The sequence below is a fragment of the Pogoniulus pusillus genome, chromosome 7 (genome assembly GCF_015220805.1).
Source record: "Pogoniulus pusillus isolate bPogPus1 chromosome 7, bPogPus1.pri, whole genome shotgun sequence".
Taxonomy (NCBI): domain Eukaryota; kingdom Metazoa; phylum Chordata; class Aves; order Piciformes; family Lybiidae; genus Pogoniulus; species Pogoniulus pusillus.
The window spans coordinates 7634543-7656721 of record NC_087270.1 but is presented as its reverse complement, the minus strand read 5'-3'; the positions used below and the strand labels follow the sequence as shown (position 1 = coordinate 7656721).

Here is a 22179-nt window from a genome sequence, read left to right as displayed (position 1 = left end):
AAAAAAAATGGGGGGAAAAATAGAAGGCTCCCAGCTGTGCAAACGTAAGTAGCTCTGTTAGCAGAAAATGCAGTTCAGAAGTTGCAGCAAAAGTTGTTGTAAGAAATGCATTGTCAGGTTTCAAATCCAGTGCCAGGCTAGTTACAAGGTTTGAACTCTTCCATTATCATGTACAAAGACATCTGGACTGGTCTTCTGTAGAGGAACCATGCAAGGTTTTTTTCCAGAAACCTGCTATTTTCTGACTGAAGTGGAAAACAAAGGACTCCTGATATCTGTCCCATGGTACTAAGTGCCTCAGCCAGGCTTTGCTTGAACACCTCCAGGGACGGTAACTCCACCACCTCCCTGGGCAGCCCATTCCAATGCCAATCACTCTCTCTGCCAACAACTTCCTCCTAACATCCAGCCTAGACCTCCCCTGGCACAACTTGAGACTGTGTCCCCTTGTTCTGTTGCTGGTTGCCTGGAAGAAGAGACCAACCCCACCTTCAGGTAGTTGTAGACAGCAATGAGGTCTGCCCTGATCCTCCTCTTCTCCAGGCTAAACAACCCCAGCTCTTTATGATCAATTACCTTGAATTCAAATGAGTATAAACCTGAGCAAGTAACCTCCTTTATTTGCAACTGAAGATGTTCTTTATGATCAAACAATTACCTTGAATTCAAATGAGTATAAACCTGAGCAAGTAACCTCCTTTATCCACAACTAAAGATGTTCTTTATGATTGCATAAACTATTACCTTGAATTCAAGTGAATATAAACCTGAGCAAATAACCTCCTTTATTCACAACAAAAGCTGTTCTTTATGATCAAGCAAACAATTATTTTGAATTCAAATGAGTAAAATCTAGAAGAGCCCAGATAAGTAACAGGTGTAATTTTCCAATGAGGAAATGGATCCAATGTCCTGTATACAGAAATTATAGGCACTTACATCACAGTATCACAGTATCATCAGGGTTGGAAGAGACCTCATAGATCATCAAGTCCAACCCTCTACCACAGAGCTCAAGGCTAGACCATGGCACCAAGTGCCACACCATACATGCATGCCAAGTGCCATACATGACTACGAATGCATCCAAATCCCTCATTATTACCAAGGAATTTCTCCTCTTAATTCTCAGATATCTCTGAGATATTGTAGTGAATCAGTGACAGAAGCAGAGAAACAATCCAAAACTTCTGAAACCTTCTCTTTCCCTTGGTCAAATAGTCTGTGAGTGTTTTCATGCCCTTGAAACTGTAACTTAAGTTTTCATAATGTAAATTAAGTTAACTGGATATGTGACTTCAAGTACCAATTTATAGCCCTTCCAAAATTAATTGACTCAGTAGTTATAACAATCAGCTGCTACTGCCACTGCTGTTTTTTCTTTAATGTCCAGACAAAAATGTGAAGACTCATGCAGTTGAACACAGTTAAAGTAGATAAGATACGAAAAAGTGGACTCAGCATTGTTGTGCAAAGCCTAACTAAGGTAAAACTGTACTAGCTGGACTCCATTTATTCTGTAGTAAGCTTTTCAAAATATTTAGCATACAATCTTGACCTTGGAAAAGAGGTTGAGAGGACAAGTGCTGTCAAGTGGCTTTTATTCATAAAAAACTGAGCCAGCACCAAAAATGTCAGCAGAACATTTTCTATTTTCATTTAGTACTCTTGGCGTTTCCATTGGAAATGTGAGTACATTTTAGTATCAGGCTGCCAAAGCTAAGGAACTCTCAGTGCTGCACACATGATTCTACTGCTCAATATGTAGCATGGCTAACCTCTGCACTAAGCTTGGAGGAGGAGAATCATAGAATCAAGCAGGTTGGAAGAGACCTTCAAGATCATTCAGTCCAACCTATCCCCCAGCCCTAGCCAATCAACCAGACCATGGCACTAAGTGCCTCATACAGGCTTTGCTTGAACACCTCCAGGGACGGTGCCTCCACCACCTCCCTGGGCAGCCCATTCCAATGCCAATCACTCTCTCTGCCAACAACTTCCTCCTAACATCCAGCCTAGACTTTCCCCAGCACAACTTGAGACTGTGTCCCCTTGTTCTGTTGCTGGTTGCCTGGGAGAAGAGACCAACCCTCACCTGGCTGCAATGTCCCTTCACCTTTTCACAGAAGTAGGACTCTCAGAGATGCAATGAACCAAAGGTAAAAATGCTCAGAAATACTCCTGATGGGACACAAGTCAGAAGATGGTGCTATTATAACAGAACTTCAGAGGCAGCTGAGGCTCTGCAGGAAGCCAAAGCATACATATCAGGCTGAAGAGAAACTAAACCCCAAGTCCAAACTGGAATTTGATGTTCAACATCTCACTGAATACGTCTTACAGAAATGTACTCACTGAAAGGTCCTCTGATTGCACACCTTGGCTTGCTTGAACTGACTGCACCAACAGGGAAATGCACAGAGAAATCATACACTTTGAATTGCCAGTCACAAACTCCTGCACATTTGTTTCAATCTTACCACTTCACTTTAGGAACTGTAAGGGGAAAGTTGGAGGATGTCCAACTTTTCATAAACAGAATACTACATTTTCTGCAGTATCAAAAGATTAAATTGTGACTGTGAAGGAGGAGAAGGTGGTGTTGGTGGGTAAAGAGACAAACACAAATATAATTGTAATGCAAATGAGTAATTACCCACAAAGAAAGCAGGGGATTAGAAATTCATTAAATTAAAGTAGTCCACAGGAAGGCTAAATGAAGTAATCTATATGAAGAGTGGGATGGATTCTGCAAGCTTTGGACAATTATGGGCTGCCCAGGGAGGTGGTGGAGGCACCGTCCCTGGGGGTCTTCAAGAAAAGCCTGGATGAGGCACTTAGTGCCGTGGTCTAGTTGATTGGATAGGGCTGGGTGCTAGGTTGGCCTGGATGATCTTGGAGGTCTCTTCCAACCTGGTTGATTCTATGATTCTATGATCACCATAGATGTGGTCTACTATCTGACAGAGTTCTCTTCCTTGCTAGAAAAGCCATGGCACCGTAGCATATAGAATGTGTGTTTACACAGTGGAAATCCACCTGGGGACAGGTGTCCTCATCATGATCCAAGCATGTTAATAAAGGAGGTGACTGTCCCTGGCAGTACCTTTCCAAAGGACATCATTTCATGAACTTCTTAGCCTGACATTGCATGAATACTCAAGCAGACTCTTCCCTGGAAGGCTGATGGGCCACAGTGTTCAGACTGCCCTGTAACCAGTGACTGTAAGAAGAAGGATAAAACAGCTGCACATTGTGTTTAGTCACCTAATTAAAACAATGTCATCTGATTCCTGCTCTTACAATCATTATTTGGCTCATTTCTTAAGGCTTTTTCAGGCAAAGGTCACTTGAAGTCAGAGGAGTGAGAAAAAAGCATTGCAGGAAGCATTTTGCAGTGATACTTAGTTGTTCTAGAGTAAATCCGGAGGAGCACTGCTGCTTCTACTGCAGTGTGTTTATATCATGGGAAAAGCAGAGAATGGTAAAAGACTTAAAGACAGTCAGTGGAAATGGGGTGTAACATGATTGAAGAGAGGGGTCAAATTCTTTCCTGCCAAAAATGAGTAAACCTCTGTGAAAATGTCAGTGAAGCTTCACTCAGAAATGTCAGGAGAAATTTTAGCCAGTGTGGGAATTTCCCAGTGAATATTTTTCTGTCGTTGAAACAGAGCCACATCTTTAAGCACTTCTCTGATTAAATGCAGGCATTTTCAGCAGGCTCTACTGTGCAACATTTTGCAAGACACCTCTCCTGTTTCCCTGCCTTGAATGCAAAGATACAGAGCTCTTGGACAGCCTGCATTTCTGGACTCTGTCAGAAAAGGGAACCCTGCAGCTTCCAAGCTCCTTTCCTCAAACGTGGGAACTCACAGACCACAGGATTCCTCGTTCCTTGTCAGGCTGCACCAGCATCCCATGGCCACAGACCTGGCCAGGCTGATGGGTGTTGGGAATAGTAACATTAAATGTAGTGATTCTATAGAATTGTCTGATTATTATACACTGGAACATGAGCCATGGACAGGCAAGATGCAGAGGCTCAGTAAGTGCTGAGTTAAGATAAAGTGGAAGGTTGGAATGACCTTAGAGAAAGGTGTAACAAATACAAATGTAAGGCTGGAGCCTGTGGTTTTCACCTATCTCTGCTGACTTAGATTGCTTAGACACAGTGTACATATCACAGTATCACACTATCACAGTATTATTAGGATTGGAAGAGACCTCACAGATCATCAAGTCCAACCCTTTACCACAGAGCTCAAGGCTAGACCATGGCACCAAGTGCCACGTCCAATCCTGCCTTGAACAGCCCCAGGGATGGCGACTCTACCATGTTATTGAGATTTCTATATGTAGCCAATTACAGTTTAATACAGTTTGTAGCCTTCTGATGAAAGGCATAAAAACACATTTGGAATGCAATAAATGGATTGGATTGGAACTTGCTTACCTTAAGCATTCTCCCCATCTCTTCTGATGCCTGTGGCATCGCAGCCCGTGGCAGATGTGGCTTCTGGCAGGTGTGGACACAGCCTAGGATCCCCTTTCCTGGCGGCAGTTTCCACAGCACTGGTGTGGGCTCTGCAGATCAGCACCAATATTTTTTAAACCTGCAAAAAAATGCTGTCATGATCTTTTTTAAACCTGCAAAAAAATGCTGTCATGATCTTTTTTAAACCAGCAAAAAAATGCTGTCATGATCTGTTTTAAACCTGCTGGTTGAAGTCAGTTCAGTTGTGAAGCGTGGAATGCTTTCCCCGGAATTTTAAGTCATGACCTTCAGCTATTCTTTGTTGTGGATGAGTGAGAAGAAAGAGTAACAGCTTTTTGCTGGCTTATAAGAACAAGACACTTAAGACTCAAGCAGTTAATTGTATTCTGAAATTAGTAATGCTCTTACTGCCTCTCAGCCCAATATGGATCAACAGAAAGAGTCAGAAATATGTTTACCAGTATGAAATGGAACTCTTGATTTGGATAGATTTTTGTATTTACAACATATCTGAAAATAAAAATCTGATCCTTGAATTGCTGTCCTGAGGGCAGCAATTACATCCTGCTAATTAATAGCTCTTCAATTTTGAATGGATTAATAGAATGCAAAAGATTAAACAAAAACAGCCTTGGTAGTTAGCCTCTAAGGTTTTGACTGCCTGCATTGATTCCATTTTAAAAGAAGAAACCAACTACAAAGTTTTGTTTCTTTGTGAAGCGCACAAATACTTTTCACAGGAATGTTTTATGGAGATCTGTGCACTGACCTACATATCTTTCTCCACACAAATTTATATCAAGATAGCAAATCAAGAAAAAACCCAAATGAGTATAAAAAAGTAAGCAAAAGCTTTCTCAAAGATTCACTTCCCAATTAAACAAGTAGCTGACTTGACAGGTCTTGTCTTTGTTCTGTCCCTGCAGCAGTCTATGAAAAACCATTCCCTGTTGGAAGCTGTTAGTCTTGAGTAAGACAGATAACATGCAGAGAAGGCTGAAAAAAAGCCATTGCAGAGGTTAAGGGTGGAACAATGATGGGGAAAAGGCATCCCAGTGGTGGATGACCCAAGTAAAAGGGAACACACTTTCTTTTGGCAAGTTAATATGAGAGAGCTCAGTAATTAAGAAAGCAATCACACCTGAAGAGCTTTGCTTTCCAGTTGGAGTGTTTGACATATGTGCCATGTTTCTCTATCATGCCTTGTCCAACTTCTTTTCTCTGTGCAGTTGAGTAGCTACAGATTTGACCCTGGATTTCTTCTTTGCAGAAGAAATTCTGAGGGACTGAGATGCCAGAAGAAGCCTCCTCCAAGTTTTATCCTCACACTTTAATTAAAGATCTTTCTCATTTTTACACACAAGTAAGCTGGAGACCCAGAAGTGACTGGGACAAGTCAGACACAGAAAATTCTGCTCTCATATTTCTGTTTCAGTATTATTATCACAGTATCACAGTATCATCAGGGTTGGAAGAGACCTCACAGATCATCAAGTCCAACCCTTTACCACAGAGCTCAAGGCTAGACCATGGCACCAAGTGCCACGTCCAACCTTGCCTTGAAGTGCCCCAGGGACGGCGACTCCACCACCTCTGAGAGACTTGTTCCCTAGAAAATATATGTTGCTTTCATATCTCCAGCCAACATCTGCCCTGAGATCCTGTGCTACACAGATCTTAAGAAAGCCTCAGTTTTAACACGTAGCTGAACTTCCCACTGACCAGGAGGAAGATGTAAGGAAGAAAAGTCAGGCATCACCGCCTTCAAGCTCTGCTGATGCAGATTTATGACAGTGCTGAAAAGGTGCTCCAAGATCTGCTTCAAGGAGATCTTGGTCAGTTTCCAGCAGAGCTTTAAAATGTAACAGCCTTCACATAGGAAAGCTGTGGTCTGCATGCTGCACATGCCCCCCTTTTACTGATAGCTGTCCAGATTTCCACAGTCAGTCATGAAACCAGAAAAGTACTTGGTAAATGTGAGTCATCCATTAAAGTTATGAGCTACAGGGACAGCCGTGTCGAGTGTGTGCATCACATAACCAAGAGTGTGGGATAAGGGTTGAACCACTGAGATACCAGAGATCTGATCATCTTTGCTCTACTGCCTCTCATCTGCTCTTCTCCCAAGCAAGTCTCTCCACTTCTCTGTACCTGCAAAGCAGCAATACTAACAACACATACTTCTTTTGTAAAGCATTGACATCTGCTAAAGCAATGAAAATGTCTTCACTCATATTAATAATAATAACTGATGGTGCCCATCTGGAAACAAAAAAGTGCAGGAACAGAACAGAAAGTATTTAGTTGGAAATAAAGCAGTCAGAAGAAGTGTCTGTGTCATGTGTTGTAAATATGGAAAACAAAATACAAAAGACCCATTTAATTCAGATGAGATTCCCAATCCCTCATGTACCACGTTCAGCACTCATTTATTTGAATTAAGATGGCAAGAAAACCTCCTCGTGCTGCTTTTTGTTGGATTTTTAGTTCAGCTTTCTTTTGTTTTTAATCAAGCTCTTGCTCAAGCCATGTGAGTAAGAATTGAGCAACACATAGTAAATCACAGTTTGCAAGTTCTGTGACTGCAGATGAGATAGTAAAAGATAATGCTGTATAATTCACATGTGGCTTGTTCGTCATTCAGGCACCACATGTCAGATTCAGATTCTCCCCTATGCACAGCTGAATGTGTGAGCAGCAAAGCTGGTGGAGATTGCAAAGAGCACAGTTTTAAAGTCCTGGTTATTAGGATCCTTTGGTTATTGCTGAAAAAAAAATCAGACCCAAACCAGGTTTTTTAACCATCTTTGAGTAAAGTGATTTACCATGAAGCTGTTCCAAAAGAAGGAAAGGATAAAGAAATGCCTGAAAAAAATATGCAAGCAGCAATCAAATCTTTTCCAAGTAAACTGTAGAGAAAATTATATTCTGAGATAGAAGCCTCTGACACCCCATCATGACAACAAAAAATGTCTCAAAGCTTCACATCCCACTTAAAAAGCTCAGTAAAACCTCTTGAAGAACACGACACTGTTTTAAAGGTGCCAGGAACTGTCATTGACAACAGTTGCTCAGACAAGCTGATCTCTTGTCCTAAACCCACTTTATAGTCTTTGGAGAGAAGGGGCAGAAGTGCAATCCAAAAGATTTGTCTTTATGTTGTCCCTAAGGAAAGTCTCTGTTTGAGTTTCTACAGTACAGATGAAACTCACAGCACTCTCACATATACCATTTAATAAAATGATGCCTCAGATTGACTTAAAAATGACTCCTATCACGATACAAAGACTAACTACAATTCTACAGTCCTGTAGCTGCCAGTGTGGAAAACAAAGAGCTGTGCTTTCCTGTGCAGCTACAATGGACTAGTTTCTTTTTCCTGGAGATACCTGAGCTCCATTTATATTACCTACCAAATAACTCAACACAGATGGCATATTGACATAAAAGCCTAAACATGCCACTGCAAAAATGAAGTTGTAAAGGATGCCAGTCAGGATGACCCTTCAGACAGATACACAACAGAACAAAGAGTGATCATTCTTTTTGTTTGAAGACATGAGTGCTGATTCCATGCCATCATGAAGCTTTATATGAATTTCATTTTGATCTTAATTTTATATCAAAAAAGGCCTAAGGCAATCCAAACAAGCATAATTTTTACTATCAGCAAGTGTGTCCCAGCCCTGTATTAATGAGTTTGTAACTATTGGCCATATATGAAGCCAGTGTCATTGTTATGTGCATCAGAAGCAAAATCACGGCAAAAGAAAGCAGCAGTTCAGGTTTATTATGTCTCAAAATATAGAAATGTATTTCAGCAGCATATTTTAAAGAATATAATAATAATAATAATAATAATAATCTTCAGTTTCTTAATTCAAAATGGAACACCATTATTTTAAAATATATTACTTAATGTACCCAAAATTCAGTTTCCATCAACTTCCATTCATAACAAATTGAGTCCAAAAAAGCATATCCACCTACTCAGTTTATACAGAAAGTAGCTGGTTTTTCTGAAGACAAGCCAGGAATTTACCTGTTGTAGAATGGTAATTCAGTTGGAGACATTAAGTTTTGCTGTACATAGCCTTGTGCATGAACTGCCCCTAAACAGATATGTAGGCAATGAAACGGAGATGGAGTTGTAATATTGACCTCTTGTATTAAGAGGAAAGAGCTCCCAAGACTGAAATCAGAACTCTTATTAAAAAAAGGAGGTTGCACATAAAAAGCACTTATTTATTTATTTATTTATTACTCCAATAGCAGGATAAAATAAATTAATTTCTGGGAAAAAAAAAAAACAAACCAAACAAACCAAACACCAAACAACCCAAAACCCAGTTGCACATTCATATGCATGCACACAGTCATATGCACATGTTGAGTTTATCAGTCTGTAATAATCTGAGTTTTCTGAAATAGGAGAAGCCAAAGTTTACATGAATAGGTTATCTAAGGAGAAATTGATATGTCCTGGTCATTTTTTTTAACTGCTAGCTGAGAACTATTTAAATGAACCCTTTTTTAATCAAGACAACTTATGATAAAAGCATACATGCTATAATTAGCCATGTAATAAAGAGAAAACAGAGGTTCTGTTTTCCCATTATCATAATGCTAAAACAAAGGAGTGCCCAAGGATATTAGATGTGGTTGATTCAAAATAAGCATATGTGTGGCTGTGGTGGGAATGATAATCTGTAACTAATTGTGCAATTCTCAACTGCAGGATTTCATTTGTTATTTGTATGGATTTAAGAATTCTCTGTGTTATAAAAGTTAATGCTTAAAAAAGAAAGGGAAAGATACACCATCTTAAGTCTTATGACTTAAACCAACCTCCGTTTGACAGAAGAGCAGATGTATTGAAAGAAAACTCTAAAGTATCCTATGGTACCATCGGGGACAAGCTTTTCAATTAAACAGATAGCAACTGCTGCATCCCTGGTGTCTTTCTTAGCACACTCTGAAAACACATACAAAAATGAGACCTAAAGAAAGCAAAACCCTTTCATTCATAGAATAGAATCATAGAATCAGCCAGGTTGGAAAAGACCTCCAAGATCATCCTGGCCAACCTAGCACCCAGCCCTAGCCAGTCAAATAGACCATGGCACTAAGTGCCTCAGCCAGGCTTTGCTTCAATACCTCCAGGGACGGTGACTCCACCACTTCCCTGGGCAGCCCATTCCAATGCAAATCACTCTCTCTGCAAACAACTTCCTCCTGACATCCAGCCTAGACTTCCCCTGGCACAACCTGAGACTGTGTCCCCTTGTTCTGTTGCTGGTTGCCTGGCAGAAGTGACCAACCCCCACCTGGCTACAACCTCCCTTCAGGCAGTTGTAGACAGCAATGAGGTCCCCCCTGAGCCTCCTCTTCTCCAGGCCAAACACCCCCAGCTCCCTCAACCTCTCCTCATAGGGTTTGTGTTCCAGGCCCCTCACCAGCTTTGTCACCCTTCTCTGGACACCTTCCAGCACCTCAACATCTCTCTTGAATTGAGGAGCCCAGAACTGTACACAGCACTCAAGGTGTGGTCTGAGCAGTGCTGAGTACAGGGGCAGAATAACCTCCCTTGTCCTACTGGCCACACTGTTCCTGATGCAGGCCAGGATGTCATCTGTATATTTCATGTGTATAGTACCTCCTGTCTAAAATGGGAAGGCTTCTGTTGGTTTCTTTGTTTGATTTTACCTTGTGCTGTTATGATGAAAATACTTGCTGGAGCAGTATAGTAGATAATAAGCTGAAGTGGTTTGAGGTAAGAATGTTGTAGTTCAGTTTTTAGTCTTGGAAAGTCATGGATAGAGGCGAGAGTCTGTCTGCACAGAATTCCCAAAGCTCTGAGCTTTTGCACACTCTGCAGCCCACAAGCCAAGAAGCAACATACTCCTCCAGTTACACTCATCTCATCAAAGAAAATAGTTAGGACAATTATGCTTAATCTTTTCACCTCTATTTTCTACCTACTGTTTGTTTACTTAAACACTGTTCAACACTTTTTCTAACAGAGCAGAACTGCTAAAATAAAAACTATGTTTAGAAAAGCAGCTTTGTTTAGGTTTTTTTTTTCTTCTCTCTGCCTTTCTCTAAGTAAATATCCCACCACAGTTTTCATTGGCACAACACGGCCAAATTTTTAGTTCCTTTAACATTCTGAAGCGGTTACAGAAGTTCTGGAGTTTCTACCTTTAAAAATGTCTAGGTAAAGACCTGCCTTTAAAATATCCAAGTGGAATGAAATGGATTTCATTATGGTCAATTGAAAAATTAGTGAATGTCTACTGTGTAGTGAAGTGACCCATAAAATAAATGAGTTTGAAATTTTGTTTATACAAAAGAAACTATATACCTTTAAATAAATAAAAGCTACTATATACATTACCACTGTACACTTAAATGAGAGATGACATGAACTGAAATAAGTTTAGGATTGCCTTTTCATCAGCAAGTCTCATATCTTGACTTTATTACAGCTCTGAATAAAGCCCTCTGCTTTAGATTATCTTCTCTTTCTCCTTTTAGTGGCAGCCACATGAACGCACCACCATATTTCTGTACTTCTTTAATATAACATTGGAACTGTCATCAAAGTAGAGAACGGAGATCGCGTTCAGTTTTGTTGGTGCACAGCATGGCTTTGGTACATGATCAGGGAACATCAAGTGAACCTGAAAGACAGATAAATACACAGCTCATATATCAAACAGAGAGGTACAAGGACAACACCAGTGCAAAACATGCCTTTGCAATTCAGAGAGCGCTGCGGTCACAGATTTTCCTTGGTTAGCAACTTTAAAGCGCAGCTTACCTCCAGAACATTGCTCTGATTTCAATTGCATGGGTAGAGTTATACAGCAATAGCAGATGGAGAGATAAATGAGGAGGGCCAGCCAAGATGGAGAGTTTCACATGAAATTTAGAAAAGGGCTGGAGTCAGGCAGCTGCTCAGGAAAACACTTAAACGTATTGTTAGTACCAGCTGTGCTGAGGACAGTGCTTAACATAAAGCACAGGCTCAAGTCCCAGGTCTTTCACAGCCCCCAGCATGTGCTAAAATGCTTCCCTCACTCAAAGTCTCAGAATGGAGGAAAGTCTGTTGCAGACAGCAAAGGTTCCACAGGCAAAGGCTCACACTGAAATTGGTTTTAGCCTATGAAACGGTAAGGTATGGGTCCTCAGACAGCACAAGTGCGTTTTGAGGGCTTATCTCATTATCTGCAGATCCATTTCTACTTCCACTGAAGTCAAAACCAATTCATAAGGTGTGTGCCAGCTGGACAGAAGGTTTGGGGAAAAGACTGAGGCAAGAGAAGGCTTTGCATTCACAAGACTGAAATACATCAATGAAACGTCAAAGAGAAGGAAAAGAGGTTTGAACAGTATCCCAGAATGAACGAAGTCTGGTGGAAATATCTGAAAATGGGGGAAATAAAAGTTCTTTGTGCTTAAAGGAAGGCTGAATGCAATGTTCTACGCATGCTGAAGACTTGGAAACTGAGGAGGCCAGAAAAGAGGGAGTTGTAATAAAGAGGGCAAGAGATTATTAAGGCATAGATGAAGACTTCAGCAGTAATAGGTTTCATTTATATGTTAGGTCTTTGTAAATCAGTTAGAGCCATCTGTCTTACAGTGATCTAAGCCCAGGGCTTTTGCCAGACAACAGAGAACAGTCTATCAGGAAACAATTTTTACATAACTGTTACCATGAGAAGGTCTTTTGAAACAAGTGATAATAAATCCTGAAGTAGCAGTTTAGTAAGAGTTTAAACACACATTTTAAAACAGTTTAACAAATGAATAGCCAAGCACTAAAGAAAAGAATGGTTGTGCTTTGTCTAGGCAGATGTCTGCTCTGCCTTAACCCTTGGTCTCACCAGCCTCTGTCACTCCACCTGGGAGCAACATAGAATCATAGAATCAAGCAGGTTGGAAGAGACCTCCAAGATCAGCCAGGCCAACCTAGCACCCAGCCCTAGCCAGTCAACTAGACCATGGCACTAAGTGCCTCAGCCAGGCTTTGCTTGAACACCTCCAGGGACAGTGACTCCACCACCTCCCTGGGCAGCCCATTCCAATGCCAATCACTCTCTCTGCCAACAACTTCCTCCTGACATCCAGCCTAGACTTCCCCTGGCACAACTTGAGACTGTGTCCCCTTGTTCTGTTGCTGGTTGCCTGGGAGAAGAGGCCACCCCCCACCTGGCTAGCTCCACATGACAGCCTGGAAACCTCCAAGAGTCAACCTGACTTGTATGTCCAGGAGGTTCATGCTAGTCCAGCACCTGTTCTGAGCGTGATGGGAACCAAGAGAGGAGAAAAAAAGCTTACTTAAGGGGTGTTGGAGCAGGTGACATTCAGAGGTCCCTTACAAACCAAAGCATTTAATGATTCTGTGATTCTCTGATGATCTATGTAATTGTATTATCTATGATAAAAATAACTGTATTATCTATGCTAATAATAACTGTATTATCTATGCCAACAATAATTGTGTTATCTATGCTAATAATAATGTTATTATCTCTGATAATACAATTTGGTTTGTATTTATATACATCTCTATTTTCTGTCTGCCTAAGTGCAATCTCAGACAAAGAAGAGAGAGAGAGGCAATGGCCCAGCAGTTCTCCTATTCTTGTTGCAAGAGGGAAAACACAAGGATACAAAGTCAGTAAAATTTGGAGGGGTACCAAGGAACAATTACTTCCCAACCCAAAGAGAGGGCTTTTTGAGACTGTTGTAATCAGTATGGCTGGGAGATGATTACATTTGGATGAGGGTGTGGTGTATGAATAATTGTTCCACAAGCCATCCCCATGTGCACACCTTGTGTAAACCTCAATTCTGTATAATTTAAACCAGAAAGCACTCAACTACTGTTATCTCATCTAATTTATGTGCAGTTAAAATTTAATTAGCTCCATGATTTCTTTGGCTGCACAACTGAATGCATGTACAGTGCATGCAGAGGGAGACACACAATGCCAAAAAGGCCATAAAAAGGAGAGGAAAATTTAAGTAGCCAATGTGTAAAAAAAGACAAACTACACAAATTTCTTAACATTGGGAAATCAGCCACTTTTGCAAAAGGCCACTTCTAATTTAGCAGTCCATGACTGCAGTAGGGAACTCTAACTTGGGGATTAGTTCCTCCCAGAGACAGTGATTTGCCATTGGAATGGGCTGCCCAGGGAGGTGGTGGAGTCACTGTCCCTGGAGGTGTTCAAGAAAAGCCTGGATGAGGCACTTAGTGCCATGGTCTGGTTGACTGGCTAGGGCTGGGTGCTAGGTTGGCCTGGATGATCTTGGAGGTCTCTTCCAACCTGCTTGAGTCTGTGATTCTATGATTTCACTGATGTTGGCAACTTTTCTAGACAATGTTTGCATGATGTCAAACTATTGCTTGCTGACCTATTTCTTTTTTCAGGTCAGGACTGCCTATATGCTGTTCTTGATCATCTCCTAGGCACATTGCTATATTCCTCACCAACTGACAGCTGCTGTTCCCTTTCAACCAAACTCCTCACCACAGTTCTATTTATTTCCAGCCTCTGACATTTACCCATCTTTCTGTAAATCTTGCTGACTTGAATTCTGGTATGGAAGAACAATTCTTCGTTGGTGCAAACGTTGTACAAGTCGAAATGGAAACGAAAAGTTCTCAGCACATTGCTGAGGTTTTACAGATGTCCCTCTCCTAGAAATATATGGCAATTTTCACAAGCATAATTTGTTTTCTATCAGGAAAAAAGTCAAACTTTATTTCTGGGGGGGTTGTTGTTTGTTTGTTTGTTTGATGAGCAGTTTTGGTTGGAGGGGTGTCCTTTCAGGAAGGTAATAATTTGCACTCATCTCTGAAGGGTGAAAGATTTTTCAGGCCCAGATTTTTTGTCAGTCAAAGTAAAAGGTGAACATCCATTAACAGTTTCATCAGCACTTTCCTATCATCAGTTTAAATCAGAAGGAACCTTAAACTCATGTTTCTTTAATTGCAGCCAAGTGTCTTGACCTTTCCAGAAACTAATTAGAGATGGTAACTCTTTCACCTTCTGATTTTTTACTCCCTCTCTCTCCTGGTGTAGTAAGTCTCATTCCCCTGTTTTTTTCATCCTTCTGCTAACACTGATGCTGTTCAGAGCCATTTTTTTTTTCAGCTGGCACAGGTGAAAAATCATGAGAAGACACTGGACTAACAGCATCACATATAGGCATAATTTAAAGGTCTTCATTTCTATAGCTGTATGATGCTGGAGTAGAGGAGACCTAGCCAGGCCCTTCAAGTAAAATCATCATCTTGGCTGCACCAACTGATGCACAGAACTAACAGAAAAAGTAGCAGGGGCAGAAAACTGGCTGCAAATCCTCTTTTGCCTGTACCAGGCAGAGTAGCAGATCCAAATACACTTATTTGTAAATTGCATGTTAGCTAAGCAGGACTGAACACAACTTTTTACATGCAAATGCATCCACTTGCAAAGCTTCACATTCAGTTCCATTTTAAGCATCTTTGACAACAGAGGTCCACAGAGTGTCAACATTTCTGGAAGATATAGCGTGGAGATGTTAACACAGCGTTTCACTAAGCTGCAAAAAAAGCTCTTGGAAGTGAGATTAGGGAGCCTCTTTGGTTCTTCTCTACACAATTCTCCAGGAATATGACACAATCTTCTCATGCATTAAGGAGAAATTAAAGTGAAATCTACCACACAGGCCATTCTGGACAGTTCATCCTCTCTGCAGCACAATCATCAAAGCATATCTTTGGAATGGATCATCATAAAGAATGGTGTGGCCAGCAGGAGCAGGGAGGTCATTTTGCCTCTATACTCTGCACTGCTTAGACCACACCTTGAGTACTGTGTCCAGTTCTGGGCCCCTCAATTTAAGAAGGACATTGAGATGCTTGAACGTGTCCAGAGAAGGGCAACGAGGCTGGTGAGAGGCATTGAGCACAAGCCTTATGAGGAGAGGCTGAGGGAGCTGGGATTGGTTAGCCTGGACAAGAGGAGGCTCAGGGGAGACCTTATTGCTGTCTACAACTACCTGAGGGGAGGTTGTGGCTAGGAGGAGGTTGCTCTCTTCTCTCAGGTGGCCAGCACCAGAACGAGAGGACACAGCCTCAGGCTGCGCCAGGGGAGATTTAGGCTGGAGGTGAGGAGAAAGTTCTTCACTGAGAGAGTCATTGGACACTGGAATGGGCTGCCCGGGGAGGTGGTGGAGTCGCCGTCCCTGGAGCTGTTCAAGGCAAGATTGGACGTGGCACTTGGTGCCATGGTCTAGCCTTGAGCTCTGTGGTAAAGGGTTGGACTTGATGATCTATGAGGTCTCTTCCAACCTTGGTGATACTGTGATACTGTGAGCATTTACTCAGAAATAATTGAAATTCTATGGTAGTGCACAGAGAGCAAGAGGCAGCTGCAGAGCCAAAACACTTACAACTGCAAACCAGGCAACTACAAGATAGGCAGAGGCGTACCAGAGTCTGAACAATGGCATGGTTGGTGGCGTTCATGTGGGCATTGAGAGGGAAGGAACACTCTCCATCGCAGTAAAATGCAGCGTAGCCCTCCGGTGCAATAATCCAATCCTAAAACAAGAACAAATAAACCCACTCATTTTTTTCCTTTTTCTTTTTCCTTTCCCCTCTCCCCCCCTCCCCTCAGAGAATTTAAAACTGTATTAAACTAATACTTGTACAAAGGACAAATGAACTTCAGAATGTGTTCATGCTAAATTAGATCTTTTGCCCCAAACAACTTCTTTGCGTTTGCTTGGTTGATGAAAAACTCAGATGAAGATTGAATTAAGTTTAGAACTCTGTACTTAATACCAACTAACAATGCTGTAAGGAGTCCAAATACATTTGCCAGAGACTTTTCTTTGCAGATCAGAAATCTTGAGTGAAAAAAAAAAAAAAAAAGGCAATTAAAAATGCATCCTCTTTCTTCTGCCTACTCCATACCATTAATTGTATTATTGCGTGAGACTGAGGCTTGCTAGACATTACCCACTGGAATGTCACTGAATCCTGCATTTTGAGTATTTCTAGCAACACAGCATGAGGAAAAGAGACCACAAGAGGGAAAATATTTTAACATGTTAATGAAAGCTATGTGTTTAAGTTTGCAGGATTCCTCTTTTGCTAGACAAAGGTAAGGGAAGTTTCACTGATCAAATATCATACAGGGTAGCGTTGCTTTCCGGTCAAAATTTTGAATTGCTCAACTATTTTTTGGGTAAAGAAAAAGGGAGGAAAACAAAATATTTCTTTTTCTCTATGGGCACTTTGAATGACTGATCTGAGAGTCTCACATGTCTCAGGGTTTATCAGAATTCACTGTTTATAAAAATGAAAAACCTGTTGATACCTGAAAAAAAATCTGCAGCGAGACAATGGTTCACTTGTTCAGCAGACTGAGTTCAGGTCGACAGCACAAGCCTGCTCTGTGGCTGTGGACAGGGTTATTATGCTCTGCAGAGCTGGGAAAACAGTTTCTACCAAACTCTTCAAGAGTAGATAAATAAACTACAAAGCAGATAGAGTAGATAAATACACTACAAAGTAGATAGAGTAGATAAATATACTACAAAGAATCAGGCAGAGCGATGAGTCCATACGAGAATTTGAGGTAGGTATGTAAAGTATGAGCTGTCACTGAAGAGGTAGCACACTCCTCCTTATAGATTGGTTCTGCTCATGAAGATTGTTGTAAGTGTGCTAGTTTGAAGCTAGCTAGAATGTTTTGGTAAGAAGGATTAGATCACAGGCTGTGAAAGGGAAACAGGATGATGTCTACTTCACTCATAGGCTTGCTAAGATGTATAAGAACAAGAATGCAAACATAGATAAGGGAGTCACACTTCCTTCTGCTGGGGAGCTCTGAGTTGCATTTTTTTCCCTCTCTAGCCTCTCTGCCATCTCTATGATTAATCCACTTTGCTTCCTAACACCCTGGCTGAACCTCCATTCTTTCTTGGGACTGAGGTAAGGTTGAGAGGGGTGGGAGAAGGTGGAAGGGTGGTTGGGAGCCCCTCCTGGGGACTCAGGTTTCTGGGAGGGTTGTTGTGTTTCTGTATTCCCTTTTCCCTTGTCTATTTCTGTCTATAACTGTATATATTGCAAATATCTGCTTGTATATTGAGCTAAGCTGTAAATATAAGCTTCATTCAAAATTTCCAGAGCTGACTGAGTCTAGTCTGGGTGACTTCCAAAGTGTGTGTGTGGGGGGGGGGGGGTAACACCCAAACCATCACAATAATTGAGAGAAATGTGAAATGCCCAGATAGCCACCTCTGAGGTCTGAACTCCATATGCAATATGTGTAGGTTATAGGTTGCTGACGGCCTTCTTGTTCTTTCTTTATACAGAGTTCCTTATGGCCTTCTTGTTCTTTCTTTATACAGAGTTCCTTACTTACTGGAAAAAAAACTAGACTGATCTTACAATGCTCTGCCTCTCTGCTTATGACAATTACTACAAATATCTTCTTCTTTTGTAACTGTGTAGCAGGATGAGTTTTTCCCAGAAGTTATAAAGACCACTGAACAGTGATCCAAATTCTAGTTCCCTACAGATCCTACTCCAGTAGGAGAGATCTACTCTCTGACCTGCAGTAGACTGCACTGAACCAGGGAGAATTCAAATCTTCCACTGCTGACTGTGAGGATTTTGGTTTTGTTTACCACAGATCTATTAATATCTTGAGTAGTAGTTCAGATTTATCTTTGTGTGAATGAATCCAGATCTTAAAGCCATTAATGCATACAAACTCTATGAGAGAACAACAGCCAAACAGTCACAGTGTCAGTGACATGGATTTGTGACAAAATGCATTTAGAGAATGTGTCATTCATCAGTAAAATACCAATTACCATGAAGAAAACAGACTAAATAATGGGGGACTGTAAAAGAAATTGTCCCAATTTGAACTAATAGGGAAACATAATTTGTCATTTTCATACCTGCCATCCTAGGTCTCGGAAGCTCACATAAAGTTCATGTTTCTTACAGGCTTGCTTTTGCTCACTTGTGTTATAATCTACAGAAAGAAAATAATAATAAATTGGTTAGAAGTATTGCTGGAATAGACAAGATTGTGCCCTTCTTGAGCTCTTGACCAAATAGTGCAAATCAAAGGAACAAGCACACCGTCAGTTGTATTTCTAGGGCTTCAAAAAGGCAATGTAAAGTTGGAAATGCAGAATCAGCAGTGTTGGCCTGATATGATTTGTACACACATTTAAAAACGATGCAGAAAGCATTAAAGGAAACAGGTTTCCAGGTTGTCTGATTGCTGGCTAGCTAGATAACAACTCTGATAATACGCACACAGTTAATCAATGGACGAATGAGAACGTGATCCAAGACATGATGAAGTCCCCTGTAGGTTTAATTTCCAGATAGTAAGAAAGTAGTCTAATTCAAAAGAAAAATTAACTGTCATGAAAATCTTCATGAAACAACAGAATTTCCATGCCTGTTATTTAAATATTAGCACATTTGATGCTTGATTTTTAACACTATTTTCTGGAAATACTCACCACTTGATGGTATTTAGTTGGTAAAACTAAACAAGTAGATTAACAGAGTTTTTTAACAGATCTGAATGTTCCTGCGCTGTCAGTGTTGTGTCAGCATAGGACACAGAGAACCTCCCGTATATGCTTCTCCAGAACACTCTTAGTCCTGGAGAAAATCTGGTACTTTTTGCTTACTGTCCCTGAGAAACAGGAAAAAAAGGGAACAGGGTCATGCCTGCACCACATTAGCACTCTAGAGTTGGTTTATAGCGCTGTGGAAGCGAAACCATCAGTGAGGCATGCGATGGAGTAGGGACGACATGCTGTCTCCTCTGGTTCCATTTCAAGAATGCTTTAAGTGACTCTTTTGCACCAAAAATAACCATTGGCAAAGAGAAAAACAAAAAAACAAAAACCAAAAAAACAAAAAACAAGGAAATGAAATAAACCTGTTGGCTAAAATTCAAAATAACAACCAAAAAAAAAACAACACCATGGAAGACACTGAAAAAGAAATGAAAACTACATTTTTAGGTTGGTTTTTCTTTTTTAACATTAAAAGTCTTGAGAATGGGATGGGAGAGTGCCTGTTGAAACATTCCTAGAAGGTTGAGAGGCCTTTTTCACATAAAATGAAAGGAAAGGCATTCTACAGTTGGTGAGATAATCCACTGCAGTGCTTCATCTGCAGGAAATTGTTCCAAACAGCTGGCCTAAAGGAGATTTTCTGCAAATTTACCAACTGTCCTGATCTGCTCTATCATTCCTTCTCTGGGTTCTCTTCAGGTTACTTTTGTCTCTCTCCAGATGTGATGGCCAAAACTGAGTACAGTGCAACATGAAGTAACATAATTCTTTCCTATGGTATCCAGATTATTTGCTAGCAGTAGATTCATGACCGGGAGTTTTGTAGCAAAACCACACTATCAAATGATTGGCTCCAGAGCTGCTTCTATATACTTCTGCCTACTTCTCATAGGATTATGTTGTATTTGTGAGAATCAGTGAATAAATAACAGGATGTGGGACAAGAATGTTCATGGGAACTGCAACCATAATATTGTGGAGTTACACAGTTCTGATGGATGACCAAGATCAACAATAGCATTGCAGCCCTGGACTTCAGGCGAACAGATTTCAGCTTGTTTGGAGGTCTTCTTTACGTGGCAGACTGGCTTGGAGGGCAAAGGAGACCAGGAGAGCTGGTTGATCTCCCAGGATATCTTCTGAGAGAAGCAGAAATTAAGTCCACTCATATGCAGGTCAAGCAAGCATGTCATAAAACCGTTGTGGTTGAATAGGAAACTTGACTGAGCTCAGGTTCAAATAGGAAGCAGATGCAACGCAGGACTGCGATGAGCTACACAGAAATAACAGAAACACAGGGCCTGGGCATGCAGGGGTGGATGTCAGGAAAGCCAAAACTTAGCTGGAGTTGAAACTTCTGAGGGATGTGAAAGCCAACAAGTGCAACTTCTATAGGTACATTCAGAGCAGAAAGGAAAACTAAGAAAAACACAGAATCATTGTTCAATAAGGCAGAGGACCCAGGCAGACGACTCCTAGAACAGGTTAAGGTACTCAGTGATTTCTTTGCCTTGTTTTTTACTGGCAAGATTAATCCTGAAGAGTCCCAAACCCCTGAGCCTAATGAAGATCTACCCACAGTAAAATAAATTGAAAATATATGAGTCCATGTGAGCATAAGGAACGAATTTTAGGGTGGGAAATGAGCTGACCAATGTTATTGCGAAGCCGCTTCCTGCTGTTTTCTGAGTGTTCATAGTGACTGGAGGATATTTCTGATGACTCAAAAATGGAAAATGCCACACCCATCTTCAAGAAGAGCAATCAGCTTAACTTCTGGGAAGTCTGCATAACAAGTTGTCCTAGAAGCTGTGTCCAGGCACACGAAGAACGTGTTTGGGAACAGCGATCAAAACTTTACTGGTTCAAACTGTGCCTAACCGACCCGATCGTTTTCTGCGATGAGCTGATTGGCTTTGTGGGCTCTTGAAGAGCACTGAGTGTTGTTCACTTGGCTTTTAGGAAAGTTTTTAATACAGTCTCCCACAGTATTCTTGAAGCCAAATTGGTCAGATACGGTTTGGATAGGTAGAGAATGTAATGGGTGAAAACTTGGCTGGGCTACTGGAAAAAAAGGGGTTGTGATCGGTGGTACAAGTCCATCTGGCAGCTGTGTTTTAGGGATGTCCCGAAAGGATCAGTGCTGGTGCCAATAGTGATTAATGTCTTTGTTAGTAACCTGGACTACAGAACAGAGCGTGCTCTCTGCAAGGTCACAGACTTTACCAGATCAGTTATTTATCCAAATTACCAATAAAATGTTGGACTGATTCAGACCCAGAAGAGACTCAATAAAATGTCAGTCAAAATACCCATCCAAATATTAGTCTTATTGGTAACATACCCTTTGGATATGTTTGGGGGGGTTTGGGTTTTTGGGGTTTTTTTGGGGTTTTTTTTGGTTGGTGGTTTTTGTGTTTTTAACAGGTTGGATACCTACTTTCTGTTTAATGTGCCTGGGTCACAATATATCTCCTGAAGCTGTTTTAAAAGCTGTGCACAAGTCAAGATGTATCTATTCACAGTGCTAAATAACTTGTTCTAGTACCACCAGGGACGTTAAGTCAGACTTTCCAAGGTATAACATTTCAAATCCTCATTCCATTTTAAAGATGAATACCACTTCATTTCCCATGGTATTTTCCTAGCCATTCTCAACGACAGTCATTAAAGTTTCTCCACAGATAATTAGCTACCTGCTTCCATCTCAGATACTCCCAGTTGTCCCAGGGCACAAAGGATCAAAATATTTACCTACATCCTCTGGAAGGTTTGTGGTCATCTGGAGCAGCAGCTGGAAGCAAGGTGGGATAGCCCAAGACATCAGGAGTTTTCAAAACTCAACATGTCTTTAATACAACCACAGTTGCTTAGTCAAATTCAGCGCTGAGTTGTCTGTAATGATCGAGTATCTTCTGCACACACATTAGAGTTAAGGTGAAAGTAGTAGAAAGTAAAGAACTTTGAGAACTCCAACTGTTTCAGTGATCACTTTTTACAAGGTTCAAAACAGAATCTGACTCATGTCAGTACTCATAAGAGGTAAACAGTGAGTCTTTCTG

The 22179-nt window shown here is 41.0% G+C and overlaps 1 protein-coding gene across 3 annotated transcripts in view; it reads right to left on the bottom strand.

The window, feature by feature from the left end:
• Nucleotides 1–10898: 10898 nt before the first annotated feature.
• Nucleotides 10899–22179, bottom strand: part of BMP5 (bone morphogenetic protein 5) — a 64488-nt gene continuing 53207 nt past the window's right edge. For 2 of the 3 annotated variants that reach the window (XM_064146766.1, XM_064146765.1), the window contains 3 exons: nucleotides 18473–18549; nucleotides 15987–16097; nucleotides 10899–11178 (listed from right to left, as the gene is read on the bottom strand). In XM_064146766.1, the coding sequence (XP_064002836.1) occupies nucleotides 11029–11178; nucleotides 15987–16097; nucleotides 18473–18549 (338 nt within the window). In that variant the 3' untranslated portion in view covers nucleotides 10899–11028. The remainder of the gene's footprint in view (nucleotides 11179–15986; nucleotides 16098–18472; nucleotides 18550–22179) is intronic. The other variant, XM_064146767.1, reaches the window with a different exon arrangement.